Source organism: Paroedura picta, chromosome 2, assembly GCF_049243985.1.
Source record: "Paroedura picta isolate Pp20150507F chromosome 2, Ppicta_v3.0, whole genome shotgun sequence".
In the NCBI taxonomy this organism is placed as follows: Eukaryota; Metazoa; Chordata; class Lepidosauria; order Squamata; family Gekkonidae; genus Paroedura; species Paroedura picta.
Window position 1 is genome coordinate 22842464 of NC_135370.1, and position 16061 is coordinate 22858524.

Consider the following 16061-nt stretch of genomic DNA (forward strand, 5'->3'; position numbering starts at 1 on the left):
AAAGTCCTGGGTTGTTACACAGAGGCAAACAATGGCAAACCCGAATGTCTCTTTGGCATTGAAAGCCCTGTGAGGGTGCCATCAGTCCACCGCAGTTGGATGATACTTTCCATCAGCTCCACCACCACAAGGAAGATACCTAATACCCACAGTAACAAAAAAAGTGATTGATTTGAAGAGACTGGTACATTCGAAGAGCTGGGGGACATCAGAGAGCAGACAAGATGGGCAGAAGAGAAGATTATTTTGGTAGCACAAGCAGGTCCTGAGATCCACTCACTTCCTGCAAAAGCTCTTCCTTGTCTCCAACATAGCCTGCCTCCAATCTCTGCTCCAGTGCTCCACACATGGGGTTGCCATTTGAAACCTCATCAAGAAAGCTGGTTTTTCTTGGGCAGGGTGTTCTACAAGTCATGCATGGACAAAGAAGCAAGCCTGGTCGACCCCAGCTATACCAGACAGGGAGACAAGGCAAGGAAGTAACCATGGAAGTAATCCTGGAAACTAAGCGGGTTCGACCCCTGAATGGACAACCACCAGTGAAGTCCAGGATTGCTACACAGAGGCAAGCAGTGGAAAACCACCTCTTGCCTTAGAAGCCCGGCCTAAAGGGTCACCGTAAATCAGCTGCAACTTGACGGCATTTTCCATCATCTCCAACACCACAAGGAAGATCCCAAGTGTTCTGAAGATCTCAAAACATACAGTTACCACCTCTGGGGCAGTAATCTGTTTGGGTGATTCCTGTCAAGGTTTCTGGAAGGTACCTAATCCTGGGGATGCCAGGAAACTCCCCATCTTGAGGCAGTCCCAAAACTTGTGTGATGGAATCTCCAAAGCAGATTGTGCAATCTTTGTTGTAGGGGAGTCATTGAACATTTTGGATCCTCCAAAGGAAACAAGCATAGGTGTGGTGTAAGTGTCTGCAGAGAAGGAAAAGAAGTCTGCAGTTATTGTTGGCGTTCATACCCTTGACAAGATATATCTTTGATGTGCATTCCATCGTTGGGAATAACTAGATGTTTTTTGTGGATGAAAGAAGTTTTAGCAGATCTAGAAAACTGTTCTATCCACAACTGACATTGGACGTGTTGGACTTTAAAACTGGCTGGGTTCATTTTCCTGAGAAGATTCCTTGCTTTTATTTTACCTTCCTTTCTAAGACTGATAGGCCTTCTCATAGACCATAATGAAGCAGGAGATTTTTCTTCCAGAAAAGATTTTCGCTAAGTACTTTGCAGGAAAATTAATGATTGGTCTCAGATAGTTCTTGTGGGTTTCTGATTCTAGTTTATAAGGGGTGGACATGGTTCCAAACTAATATTTCAGAATAGACCCTCCTTTCAGCCCTTACTCTGAAAAAAAAAGTTCATTTAAAGAGCAGCAGCCTCTAATCTGGAGCTGAGGAGGTTTGATTCTACTCCTCTACATGAACCTTGCCGGGTGGCCTTGGTCCAGCCACAGTTCTCTTCGGACTCTCTCAGCCCCACTCTTCTCTCAAGGCACCTGTTGGGGGAAGAGAATGGTAAAGTGATTGTCATCTGCTTGGAGACACAGGAGGCCTACTGGGGGATCTTGGGCCTGTCCCAGTTCTCTCAGGACTCTCTCAGTCCCGCCTGCCTCATAAGGGGCATGTTGTGGGGAGAAGAAAGGAAGGCCATTGTTGGCCACTTTGAAACTCCTTAAGGTAGAGAAAAGCAGTGTATAAAAATCAACTCTTCTTCTTAAAGACCAGTTGTGTTGATTCATTGGGTTGAGGCCATGGAATGTGTTCATTCCCAAGCCTTTATTGAACAAACAGGTACTAGGCTGACATTTCAAGTACTTCTGTTAAGAAAATTAAGATGGGCTGCAATCTTCAGAACGCTTTCCAAGCACCATTGAATAAAATTGGGCTTACTTCAAAGAAGGCCTGTGTAGGATCCCTGCCACAATAACTTAAATTAGGGTAACTGAGCAAACTGAGGAGTTCTGGGTTCGGCTCTCTTCTCAGCTGGGAGCTCACATGCTCATCTACATCCTAACAACTCCACCTCTGCCTGAACTGTCAGGGTGACAATATTGACCTATCTTATCAGTTGTTGTAAGGACTGCTCAGATGGTAAATCTTGAATACTAAACATGCTATATGGATGTAAACTATAATTTTCAGACAGATCACACTCCCATAAGATGTCAGACAACAAGTCTCTCTGTTCACTGAATTTACATTCCCATTACAATATGTTGCAGCTGGATCATTCTGTAGATGTAACAATGGTTCCTTTAGAACGTACCATCGTCGCTTTAGACCAGGGATCCCCCCGCTGATATTTTATCTGATGATGTCCACCAAGTATTTTCATATGGTGGGTGGGACCAGGGGAGGCTTTCACCCAGCATGGCTCCTGATTGGCGATTGAAGATGCGATTGACTGAGCAGCTTAAAATAACACTGCCTTGGTGGCAATGTTTGCTTTGTTTAGATTGCCCCTCTTTTTCACTGGACTTGGACTTTCTCCAGGTGAGGGTCTAGCTCCACCTACTTTGGCAGCCATTTAGCTTCTGAGCCTGTGACCCTGTGTTAGAATCCCAAAGGTGCACACAGGCTGAAAAAGACTGGGGGGGTCCCTACTTTAGATATTGTGTGTAGCCAAATTTGAAAGAACTGAATCAAATCCTAACCACACTTGGAATACGGCTTTCCAACTGCTCCTCGTGGTTGAAAAATGCATATGGAAGACAGCCCAGTCTTGTCTCATGAACATCTGCAAATGATTGCTCTCACATTCCTGCCAGAGTGGGTACATTTTTACCCAGCAAGCCGTATTGTGATGGGAAATGTATGTGGGATGCAGAAGAGCGTTGGGAAGCCCGGTGTGAGAAAGGGAGCATTCTCTTGACTAGGAGAGAAGGTACATATTTGTCCCTCAAGTAAAATAGAGAGAGGTTATAACGAAAACCTTTTCAAAGAAAGATGATAGGCCAGTAAAGAAAAGAGCAAAGCAATGCGAAGGAAGTTGGTAAAGATTTCTCGTTGTTAGTTTCTTATGTGCAGAAAGCTTGGGATACTCCCTGGGTAAAACTGTGCTTCTCTCTTTGAGTTCTGTCCTGACACCATACAACAGGGGTAGTCAAACTGCGGCCCTGCAGATGTCCATGGACAACAATTCCCAGGAGCTCCTGCCAGCAAATGCTTGCATGGGCTCCTGGGAATTGTACTCCATGGACATCTGGAGGGCCGCAGTTTGACTACCCCTGCTGTACAGCCTCAGAAACCCTGCAGCTCAAGCACCTGTAGCCAAGACATGCCAAGACACACCTGTAGACCACATGCCTGATGATGATAAAATTAACCTTCTGCAGCGATCTAAAATTTCGCAGCAGCACTCCTTTACCTGTGTGGAATTTCCCCAATTACACACAAAAAATCATGTTCCTCAGGTGCAGATCCGGAGGAAATGTTTCCATCACACAGCCTTTTGGAGTTCTGGAAAACCGCGAATTGCCTCCCCATCCAGTGCGTCCTGCTCTCTTTCGCTGACCTGTGAGTCCACCTACCTCCTCTGCCTCTCATTTCGTTAATTCCTCACCTTGCCACCATTTTGGGGTGGGGGGGTTCTTGTTAGGACGCACAATTGTTGTTAGGAATTAACGCAGCCATGACGGAAAGACACACCCTTATCTCTTTAGTGGCTAAGCTCAAATGGTGACTGTTTAATCTGTGTTCGGAATTTAGGGACCCCTCCAACCCCCCCCCAAGGAGTTTCATCCAAAGCATTCATTGATTTAGCTAATGAGTCCAGTGTCACCAGTAAAGACCAACAAAGTTATATTCAATGTTTTATTCACACTTCCTCAGATACATTAAATCGAATGTGCATTATTGTCTGTGTGCAAAGAAAGAAAGAGGAATAAAGGGAAGGGATGCCCCCCTACATCTCCGGGGAAATATACGAGAGCCCGTGGCTCTGAAGTTAATACAAGCAGCATGAAAAGAAAGCAAATCCTCAGTATTGCCATTTGGAAACTACATGTGCGGATGGCCAGGCGCAAAAGCAAAGTCAACCTCCAGAGGCCAATACGAAGGAGACGCGGAGAAAACGGACAACTGTGGAAACAGCCTCGATTTCGGCAACGTGTTGGTCTACTTGTACTTACCTGGGGAAATGCTCCAGTTTGTTTCCGAAATGCCCTCTTGTACAGGCATATGGAGAGGTGTTGTAGAAATGATTTCTTAGAAAGGCATGTGAAATTCATTTATTTAGAAATACAACCATAAGCGAGCCAAACATTATAAACCAGTCCAGTGGCAGAAGAGACGTAGAGAGAGAGACACACACACAGAGAGCATGGAAACAGCACTGGACAATAGCTAGACTTTTTGACAGAATTCACTAGGCTTTCACTTGCAGGTAAACAAAACTCAGGTGTGCACTTGGGTAGAGCATTCCAAAACAGTAGTGTCAATTACGGATCGCATCACCACATCTCCAAAGACAGAGTGGACCTAGAGCAAGGCCTTCAGTTCTGATACTACCAACCCAACCCACTGAAGACAGCATAGGTCAAGTTGCACTCCGAAATGTATCCCTAAAGGGGCTATCAGAAGCTACCCATTTTAAATGCCTTTGTTTGAACTCTGCGGGAAAAGAATGATAATCAAGCTACAGCCTCACCTCTCAAACTGAGTTTTTAATTTCTTCCCCACTTGGATTGAAGGCGGATTTATATACATTGCATCAATGCAGTCAACAGGGTGAGGTGTTCAATGAACAGTGCAAGAGGATCTGGGTTGTAGAACCGACCAGAAGTCTTAAAAACACAACTGAAGCAAAGCATAAGCGTTAACATGACACGTTAAAAGTGGCAAACATTTCACAGCAGGATTCAACTTACGGGAAGCTATACAGAGCAGTATAGACCACAGCCCCTAAACATTTTTCCAAGGAACTTGGTGAATCACCGAATACAGCACGACTCGACTGCCTGTGTGGAAAAGCCGTCTTGAATCATTCAGTTTTGCATTGTTTGCAGCTACAGATAAGAGAAAAACAAATTCAGCAGGCCAAAAAACGAAATCAGCAGGAGAGTGGGAGCCGTGGGGGCCACGGCTTTTGTTTGTTTCTTCGCTCATTTTGTTTGTTTGTTTGTTTGTTTGTATTATCGCCCTTCTGTGATGGCTCAGGGCAGATCTCATCACTTCCAAAAGTACAAAAAATTTAATATATAATGAATTAAAAACATATTTATTTATTTTTATTATTTTTATTTATTCGATTTCTAGGCCGCCGCTCCAGCTCACGGTAACTTACAACCTAAAATGAGAGTAGAAAGATAAAAACGCCACCCGCAGCCCCACGCCATTCATCGCCCCCTCTCCCCAACCTTTCCAGCTGCCAGATACCTGGGGAGATATTATCGTTGGACACATCAGAGATGTGAGATACTATCACTGGGCACCTTTATTTCTACAAATGAATTAACATTTTAAAGTTTAAAGCTATTTTAAAAATTAGGGTTTAGGATTCAAAATTTCCTAAAAGCTGCCTCTTTCTCCCAGAGAACTGAGTGGGGTCATACAATCCATCCTTGGAGGGTTAATTGGGTGGATTAATGGAGAAAGCCCCTGTCCAAGCAGTTGCCGATTTTGCCCATTTTCACAAAACCAGACGTTCCATTAGCAAAACCGATAAACCGAGGGTCACTTCCTCTAACTTGGGTTTGTTTGTTTCACACCTGTGACTTTAGAGCGCTTACTCCCGTTTCCGTATTACCGGCAAGCCTATCCTAAAGAAGTCTTTGGTCTGTAATCGGCTCGTGATCATCTCTTGAAACCTTCTCTAGGGGAGAAAAGACAGGCTTAATTGAGCCGTCCCCAGCCGTGTGTCTGCTTCTTGGGAGGAACGGAATGCCGTGTTCCGGGATGGCTTTCCCCAAGTTCTAACCTTCCGGAACACCGAATGACATTGGTTAGAGTTATTGCTGTTTTGGACTTCTAAGTGAATATTCGTTCCAGCCATCTGAGTGCTTAAGGCTGAAATCACACACGCTGCAGATTTCCACTCTTCTCTCTGTTTTCTTGGGCTGACGGCATTTTGAGCCAAAGGAGGGTGGGTCACTTTCCAGTTCAAAGCAGGTTTTTTAGCTCACAGGAGGTGATAGGAAGGATGCGGGGCAACTGAGAAACACTGGAGGTGAAAGGGCTACATAGCCCGTTTCCGCATGAACTTCCCCCTTACAGTTGTCTTATTCCACATCTGGTTCTAGCAAAAGGAAAATTCCGCACACAAAAAAAGAGGAATCACATGAACTCTGTCAAGGGGTATTTCTGTACAATCCACCTCTCATTTCTGTTGTTCATTTTCTTACTTGTTTTCTTTTAATTATTATTCTTTTCTAGAGAGAGACCTTTTTGGAGCAGAACCATTTGACCCTTTTAGCTGCGGAGCCGGAGATTTCCCTCCAGACATTCAGTCCAAACTAGATGAGATGCAGGTGATCAAATATTTACCATTGGGAGAACGTTGTTTCCATTGCTGTGTAAACGCTGAACCCTTAAGAGGGGGACTGGATCATACGGCGGGTTCTGGGGTCAGAGCCTGTGAAATGTTTGATGTAGCCAGTGCAGGGGGGGGGGCAAATTCGGTTTTTCAAACAGCTGTGCAATAGCAATTTCTCAGCTGCCCTGGAGGGTTTTATGCCATGCATTCAGCAGACTTAGTCTCTAAGCCCCTGTGAGAGGGAAGTGGGCCTAAGATCACCATGTGCGCTTCCTCTGAGAAGGAGCATTGATTTCATGAGAACTACACAAAGGATTATGATGTTTGACTTCTGCAAAATTAATATAATCCTATTCAGACAATGCTCACGGCCAAAAAAAGCAGCAAAGTCTGTGTATGGCACATCTAACAGATGCTCAAGAATTTACTAGATCCATGTAAACATGGTATTACTGAATTCCCTAAGCTTTAATCTGCCATTCTGGCATTGTGTGCAGAACAGGTATACATGTACTAGAGGTTTCCAATGATGTGCCTGCAGGTGTTATGACACACACCAGTCTATTTCCGAGAGCTTGCCAATTTCCCAGGGCTAGGCAGGGCTTTTGCCCAGCAGGGCTTCTGATTGGCTGTGCAGATCAAAAAGCACCCTGTTCAACAGAGTACTTACCTGAAATGTGGAAGAGTTATAATTAGGGTTATAGATAACCTCGCTCCCTAATACTTTGCTGTTGGCCTCACCTCCTGTGGTAACCATTTTGTGATAGGTTCCACCTCCCAGGGCAGCCATTTTGTGATTGTGCTCACTGTTCTGTGTCAGAATTCCAAAGGTGCTCACAACCTGGAAAAGGTTGGAGACCCATGACATATGCTGCCCTCTTCTTTGCATGGCAGCTCACAGTACCCACCCTGCACGTTCCTGTGTCTTGTTTAGCCTTTTGGAGTTTCCTTCAGTACATTAACCCTGCCCCTGTTCGTAACTAGCTGTTGGTCCATTCCTCACATGCTGTCATGATAACCCGTTTTTACCTTCTTAGGCCAGCATGTCCTCCATCACTTTTGCTCTAGTGGTCATTCACTGCTGCTCCTAAGCAGAAGAACAGGAACCCAACAGGCCCTGAGTGAATACGGGTGGCTTGAGGGCAAAGCTTATGCTCCTCTGCTGGCTTACCACAAACACCAGAGGCAGCTGCCTCAGATGGTTCAGTGGGGCACCTGGGCCATGCATTTGAACTCCACTGTGTCACCCTTCCAGTGTAAACACTTAGGCTCCTTACAAAGTGAAACCACTGCAGCTGTTAGCTGGAGATCTTCTGGGATTACAAGTGTTCTCTAGTTCAGGGGTAGTCAACCTGTGGTCCTCCAGATGTCCATGGACTACAATTCCCATGAGCCCCTGCCAGCAAACACTGGCAGGGGCTCATGGGAATTGTAGTCCATGGACATCTGGAGGACCACAGGTTGACTACCCATGCTCTAGTTCACCTGGAGAAAATGAACAGATCTTTCCTGTTGTCTCAGTTTAATGTTCAATTTACCTACGTATTAAAATTGTGATTGACTTAGGGATGTGATAATATTGACCAGTCTGCCTAATGTTCCTATGTGTCTTCTGTCTTTCTGCTTCCTTGGGCCCGCAGCGTCAGCGATGGTTGGTATATCCTTTTTTTTTACAAGCCTCCGTTTATCTCCTGCCAAACCTGTTAAATTAAAACTGTGGAGTACTTAATTATTTTATTCGGTTTCACAAAAAATGTTTCTATGTGTTCGTCTCCCCTCCGCCACAGCAATTATTTGAATCATCAGGTTTTTTTAAGTTTCTTATGATTAAAAACTAGTAAAAAAGCCCGCTGCAATCAGGAATGCAGCGGGCGCTAGCGGGGTAGTGGAGGAGGAAGACAGACTGACCGAGAAAGAGAGAGGGAAGAAGGGAAGAAGGAAGGAAGGAAGGAAGGAAGGAAGGAAGGAAGGAAGGAAGGAAGGAAGGAAGGACTGTTAATTCACTGCATTGTGTCAAACTGCACACAGTAAAAATGTGCACACACATTTTAAAGCATGTAGTCTAGGCAGGGATATGGATTTTTTAAAATGATTTCAGGGCTGCAACATTTCTTTGAGGCACCAGGCACTTCCCCACATGCTTACGAGGCAAAGTTGAGAGTAGCTTGGAGAGGAGGAGGACCAGGGGTGATGGGATAGCTGTGTTTAACTTCCTTAAAAAGTAGCCATGTTGAAGAGGGGGGGCAGCATGTTTGCAGCTTTAGAGGCAAGGACTAGGAGCTGTGGATTCAAACTACAGGAAAGGAGGTTCCACTTCAGTATTAGAAAGCATTTTCTACTGCCGAGGGCTGCTCGTAGATGGAATATGCTTCCTCAGAGGGTGGATGTACATTGGGTAATAACATTGGAAGTTATTAGGAGGAGACTGGAAGCGAACCTGATAGGAGTGTGTGATTTTTAAGACCCCGAGAAGTGGGGGGGGGGCTGGACTCAATGGCCCTTTGCGGTCTCTTCCGGCTCCGTGTGATACCGTTTAGATTCTGAATAATGCCGTTTCAGTCCACTTCAAAAGTGGATTTTGTCATTTCACACAGTAAAATCCCATTGCAAAGTGCACTGGAAGTAGATTGAAAGTGCATTATTTAGTGTGCATGTGTGAAAGCTGTACCCTTTTTCATATATACTTGCGGTGATGTTTCTCTCTGGTTTCTCAGTTTCACACAACCTGGATGACACACTTTTGGTCCACTTTCAATGCACATTAGTGGTTATTTGAACGTGGACTTTGCCAGAGCAAAATCTATTTGCAAAGTGCAGTGAAAGTGGATCAAAAGTGCATTCTTCAGCATATGTGGAAAGCACTGTAGAAGACCAGGTCATCCCCTTTCCTTTCTCCAGAGAGATGATCTTCAGCATAAAATGCTCGTTCTCTGCTGACACTAGTTGTGTACGGGTGCCTCACCTGGGTGGTTCTCCCCACATGCTTTCCAAGGGGAAACACATGTTGGGTGTGAAGCCTCCTTGAATGCTGCTTATTAGGAGAAGATAAGACACATTTAGAATTGTATAGCGCTGGCAAGCTTTGGCAGCCATGTCTACATTCTGTGATCTTTCTCTCAATTGTTCATAATGGCATTATTTGTTGAGTATATTTTAATTGAGCTGGGAGAGCCGTGCTGACGATTCATAAGTACTTGTCCATGTAACAGTTGCTTTGTGACATCTGTTCTTGTTGCCAGTACATGACATGTCTAAATTATTTAGTTATGCAGCAGACTGGCTTTTTTGGTATTTTCTGGCTTGGTGCATTCATTTCATTTCATTTATTTATTTATTATTTATTTATTTATTGTTACATTTTTAGACCGCCTCTATCGCACCTGGCATCTTGGGGTGGTTCACTACCTTTATGTATACATATTACAATTAAATCATAAAACAACAATTAAAATATTAAACAAGACAATGTTAGTGACCCTAGCTGCGAGCTTGTTCTTGATGGCTTGGTCGGTCTGGTAGGTCTCTTTTCTTCCTCCCTTTAGGGAATAGGCAGGAGGGAAGTCTGTAAGAGTGGCTGTTATTATAGCTACTGCAGGCGGAGTCCCATTAATGTTTTATTGTTAGTTTGTCCAGACTGGCCTCAACCATAAGTGTGGTGGAAGAGCTTCATCTTGCAGGCCCTTTGGAACTGTGTGGGCCTTTTCGCATACGATAAATTTAGCGTGATACTTACCCCCTGAAGAGGCCATATTCTGGGTGCTCCACATGATGTTGCCAACCCCCTGTGTCCAGCCAGCAAACTTCACGCTAAATCCACCATTTTAAAGCGCAAGTTGGTAAATCCCAAAAAGTGGATTCACCAACCTAAAAAGCGCTTTCCCCCAGCGGACAACCAGCATACTACAATCCAAAGAAATGTATGGAAGTGAAGAAGTGCTATCTCTACCTCCAATGTCTTGCACTCACAACCGCCTCCCTCTCCCTTCTCCCGGGGACGGGATTTTTTTTTAAGCGAACTGCCTGGAGCAACCAATAGGCATACAATTGTGCAGGCAAAGCCAAAAATTATTTTCTCCTAAAGTTGTCAAAGAAAGCATGCCTCTCTATAGTCCCCCCTTCAAAAAATTCAGGAACAAGAGTAATTTTTTTAAGATTCAAGACTCGTGATTCTATAAAGGATGGCATTATAAAAAGCTGAAAATTAAACAGAGAATTATAAATTTTTTAAAAATTGGCAAGCATCGTGGGACCTTTAAAATAAGGATAAAGGGAATTGGCTGCCTAGCTTGATTGACAAGCAAAAGAGAGTCATGGATAAACTGTGTTGTTCTCATCCGCCATTTCCAGCAGCGCATGTGGAGGGTAAATAAATAAATAACATATATTTCGAGACCACCCACCAGCTTGAGTTCCGATTTAACGCCAGCACTGAACTGATATGCGTCAATGATCCATTTGCCCAATATCATTCTTTTCTCTCTCTTCTTCCAGGAGGGGTTCAAAATGGGACTGACTCTGGAAGGCACCGTCTTTTGTCTTGATCCCCTAGACAGCAGATGCTGATGCAAGAAGATAAATTTGGAAGAATTATACAATCAGTTGTTGTTGGGTTTTTTTTGTTTTTTTTTTACAGAAAAAGAGTTCGAAAAATGAATTACAGGAGGAAAGAAAAAGAACTGTTAATGTGCCAAAAATTGTTTTTCAGCCTGTTCACTTTCTGTGAGGTTTTCCTTCTGTAAAACTCCAAATAGGCTCCAGTATTAGCCCTGTACAAATGTAAAGAGCTTCACTTGTATATGAAATCTCCATGACTTTGTGCTGCTTCTTTGCTACGCCTGGTGCTGCCGGAATTTCTTTCCATCCGTACTGCTTCTATGTTGGTAGACAATATCCATTGGAACGGTTATTGGAAATGGTAACATTTTGAACTACAGTTCCCCCACCTGAGTCCTAACAAACTGTCGGCTCATTTTCGCAGAGCGCTGCCAGCCGATACTTAAGTTCCCCAAAATTGGAATCTCCACTGCGCATGACTGCAATGCCTCAGAATAAAGTCCTGTTACAGGTTGCAGTACAACCCAGGCCTCCACAACGGCAAAAAGCGCCAACCATACTGCCCCTGTTCATCATTAGGACTGGATTTAATGCGTGAACATCATTGGTTGGTATAGAAATGAACAGGAGCATTCTCTGCATGCATCGGAATCAATGGATCGCGATGCAATTGCTGTTCTGACTGGACGTGAACATATCAGTCAGTTTTCGTCAAACCTGAACACTTTAATCAATAACTGTGCCCAAACAGCCATATCAGTAATGTTTGAAAAGGTCCAGTGATCAGCACTGCTGGTTCGATATGCTTCTGGTTCGATAGACGTATGCTTCACAATCTAAAGTATTTTTTGTAACTGGAGGGATTTGTTTCAAACAACTACATTTTTATGTGGCAATTCCATGGTAAGGAAGGGTCTGTTTTCACCCATATGTTAACATGGAGGCATGAGTATAGACTTCAGGATGTTTAGGATTGGGACCTGCAACCCCATTCCTCATGGAGTTTATTAGGAAGCCCTGTTGAATTCAGGGAAGTTTAATTCCTCGCATACATGAGGAGACCTCTTTAGCTATGTTAATCAGCTGTTTGCATTGGGAAACCGCTCTCCCTGGGCACACCTCTATAGGATGACATTTACCCAACCCATGAGAGGAAGCCCTGACATGTATTTTCGAGAATGTTGTGGTTGTCCTCATTGGGATGTTAGCAGCCCTAAGAATGATCTCAAGGCACATGATCCAATTCTGCGTCAAAGAAAATGAGATTTACAAAGCCCTCGTATACAGAGGTGCACCCTTCTAAGTCAATTTTAAGTCAGAGGGTGCAAACTGGTGTAATTCTGCTTAAGATGGCACTGTTAGCCTTCTGCCTTGGCCAGGATAGCCCAGGGAAGCCTGAGCTCAGAAACTAAGCAGGCTTGACCCTGGATGGGAGACTTCCAAGGAATGCTAAGGGTCATGATGCAGAGCCAAGCAATGGCAGACCACCTCCAAACATCCCTTCCCTGCCTGCCAGACAATTCTAGGATCTCCTGCCTATACAACACACATGCCATAAGAACAAATAAATAACGGTAGCCTTCTAAGGAGTGTCAACAGAGGGAAATTACTCTTATTTAAGTACTATGTATATTGTCCTTGGAATGGAAACTCACCCAGTTGACTATCCTATAGCAAGGGTCCCCAATTTAGTGCCTGTGAGTGACCTGGTGCCCACTGACATCTTCATGGGTCCTGTCAAGGGTTTTAGAAAATGGGTGGAATCAGATGGGGTTTAGTCCAGCAAGGTTTCTGATTGGCCATAGGAGATTCAGTTGGCCATGCAGATTATTTTTTTTTAATGTCACTTCATCAGAAGCTGCCATCACCGAACAAGGATCTTCACGTTGTGACAGAAGGTCAGTTGTGGCAGCCATTGTGCAACTGGTTTCAGCTCCTGTGGCAGCCATTTTGTGATTGGCTTCACTTCCTGTGGCAGCCATTTTGTGATTGGTTTCACTTCCTGTGGCAGCCATTTTGTGATTGGCTTCACTTCCTGTGGCAGCCATTTTATGATTGGCTTCACTTCCTGTGGCAGCCATTTTATGATTGGCTTCACCTCCTACAGCAGCTGTTTAGTGTCTGTGCCCCCACCTCCCCGCGTATGAGTTCAAATGGTGCTTGTGGGCTCAGAAAGGTTTGGGACCCCCTCCTGTAGCAGCAGTTGCAGGTGAACAGTTTGATCACAGTTGCTCGGAGAACGTTTGAACTCCTTGAAAGTGTTGGGAGTCTTGCATGCAATTGAACAGGATCTGGCTGCAAAGACCTTTATTTGAAGGGGGGATTTGTCATCAAGTACGGAAACATCTTCACCACGAGCCGGCATATTGCTGCCACATCTATGCATACTTTTTCACTGGCCTTTAAATGAGCAATAAGTGAACACTGTTGTGTGTACACTCCTTGCATACGTTCGATCGACACGTTTCTTCACGTTTGCCTTTTTCTCACAATCATTCACAACGTTAATCAAAAGAGGCAGAGTTCATTTCTGGGCAAGCTTTCTCCTTCCCGTCAGGATCCTCATCTTTTTTCACTGAAGATGCTAAAGGAGGGGGCGGACGGAGGAATCAGAGAAGAAATTTAAGATGTTAATTCGGGGGGGGGATATTTTTGTGGGGGAGGGGGGGAACTAGTTTTCTGGTACTTGGGTTGCAAAATATAGTTTTGTTAAGCTTTTTATTGCAAGGTTTACACAGAAAATAGAATGCATTTATGCAGTATTATTACCTTGAAGCGAAGACCAAGCCTGGGAGAGGAGACTTCTGCAGAATGCCGAGACGCTGGAGATCCTGCACTCGTTTAGGTATCTGCTTCGGTATGGAGCTCCCCCTGAGTCTGTCTTGTTCTGCATCGTCTTAAGTCTTCCTTCTTTATTATTTGGGCAACTTGCATGTATTATCTATGTCTACGGCCAGGATCTAGCAGCAACTGTGGTCATGCTTCTGTCCATGCATAGGAAGACACTTAGTTTTTTTCCCTTTGGGGTGCAAACCCAAGAGCTATAATGAAGTATTGCTCTGGAGGGCTGCTCTGGAGGAAAGGAGGCCCCAGCGGACACCATATCACGCTTCAAATCCTGGCCTACATGCCTGTTAATGCAGATCAGGGGCGGCCACATTGTGGCTCTCCAGATGTCCATAGACTACAATTACCATGAACCCCTGCCAGCTGGGGCTCATGGTAATTGCAGTCCACAGACATCTGGAGAGCCACAGTTTGGCCACCGCTGACATAGAGACATGTGAGTCACTAATAAGTAGAGTAGGCTATGTTTCATAGGAAGAAGTCTATAATTTTTGTTTGTCATATAGTATTTTGCAATTTGTACAACAAGGATGTTTAGTAGCCACATTACTGGCTTTTTTAAACAAATAGAATTTGTATTTTTTATTGTACTTTAAACAAGAAGCTTTACATTTAAAAAAAAAGCATATATTTAGGGTCCATTTACTATCGACGGTATATCAGAACAGTCGGAAAAAAAATATTTGCACATTTGGGGGGGGATCTTTGTTTTACTGATTTTTATGGGTAATTGACTCTGCAAATTGCAAAAATCGGCTCTTTCTAATCAGTCGATACAAGAAGACCGAAGTTGATTCAACCGGAAAGTGACATTTTTAATGAAAGCAGTTTAGTGCTTTGGTTGAAATTAGTATTTCTATGTAATCTCAACTATGTTTAATTTTGCTTCAAATAAATGTTTTAAATAATTCTGTCTTGTGAAATGGCATGTTGATCAAATCCGAATGGTATATGCATAAAAGCTGGATATAAAATTAGAAGCTGTCTTTCTTGTATAGATTTGATATTGTTTGCCCCTGCTCAAACCCTATGTACAACCATGGGCAGACTGATTCCGTATTCATTGTGGTCAAAGGAGATGACCTGTCTGGATATTTACTCATCATTCAGGGAGGTGGAACAGGGACAATCATGGTGCCCCCCCTGCCTACCTCCACCCAATTGCCAAGTTGTCTTCACTGGGCCAACACAAAGAGAAAGTGTCCACATGTATCTCCCCTCCCATGATCAACCATGTTGTTTTTAGTATGTTGATGATCTCAAAGAGAGGGTATTAACATGAGAGCGAGCTTGGTGTAGTGGTCAAGGGCAGCAGTCTCTACTCTAGAGAACCAGGTGTGATTCCCCGCTCCTCCACATGACCTTGGGCATGTTACAGTTCTCTTGGAGCTGTTCTGACAGCAGTTCCTATTTAGCGCTCTCATCCCCACCTACCTCACATGTTTTCTATTGTGGGGAGAAGAAGGATAAGCAATCGGAAGCCACTTTGACCATTTACGCACTGGTCTTCACTTTACGAACTTCACTGACCCAGCTCCTGTGCAGGAGCACAAATCGGGGGCAGATGAGGTGCACTGGGCCAAATGCTCCCCCATGTGGGTGCAGGAAGAGGTGGGGTGACCTGCCACGACTAAAACTCCAGCCTGCAGCCCGGCATGAAACCTCCAGTGCATAAATGGTCTTTGAGGCTCCTTTGGGTAGTGTGAAGTGAGGTACAAAAAAACAGATTTATCTTCTTGAGAATCAGCATGATGTAGCGATTAAGAGTTGTCCCTCAAACCTGGAGAACTGGGTTTGATTCCCCCATCCTCCACATGCAGCCACCCAGGTGACATTCAGCCAGTCACTGTTCTGTCAGAGCTCTCTCAGCCCCACCTGCCTCTCAGGGTGCCTCGTGGGGAGAGGAAAGGAAAGGTGTTTGTAAGTCACTTTGGGGCTCCCTTCTGGTAGTGAAAAGTCGGGTACAAAAAACCCAGCTTCAAACATGGAGGTGAAGACAGAGATGGGTCATCTGCAGAGGGGTTTTCAGGCACTTCCATGAGTGGGTCCTGGTCCAGAGTAACAGGGCCTGCAAGACGGAGCTCTTCCGCCAGGCATATGGTTGAGGCCAGGGCAGCTCTCCCACTAATCCATCAGAGGACACCCTCCAATATTGAGATCTCTGACATCGAGATCATT

At 44.5% G+C, this 16061-nt stretch overlaps 1 protein-coding gene across 9 annotated transcripts in view; it reads left to right on the forward strand.

Moving 5' to 3' along the window:
- Positions 1–14792, forward strand: part of GULP1 (GULP PTB domain containing engulfment adaptor 1) — a 267536-nt gene extending 252744 nt beyond the window's left edge. For 7 of the 9 annotated variants that reach the window (XM_077319442.1, XM_077319441.1, XM_077319438.1 and 4 more), the window contains 2 exons: positions 6383–6477; positions 10974–14792. In XM_077319442.1, coding sequence (XP_077175557.1) covers positions 6383–6477; positions 10974–11045 — 167 coding nt within the window. In that variant the 3' untranslated portion in view covers positions 11046–14792. Of the gene's footprint in view, positions 1–6382; positions 6478–8122; positions 8134–10973 lie in introns of all 9 variants that reach the window. The other 2 variants (XM_077319443.1, XM_077319440.1) reach the window with 1 other exon arrangement.
- The last annotated feature ends 1269 nt before the right edge of the window (positions 14793–16061 follow it).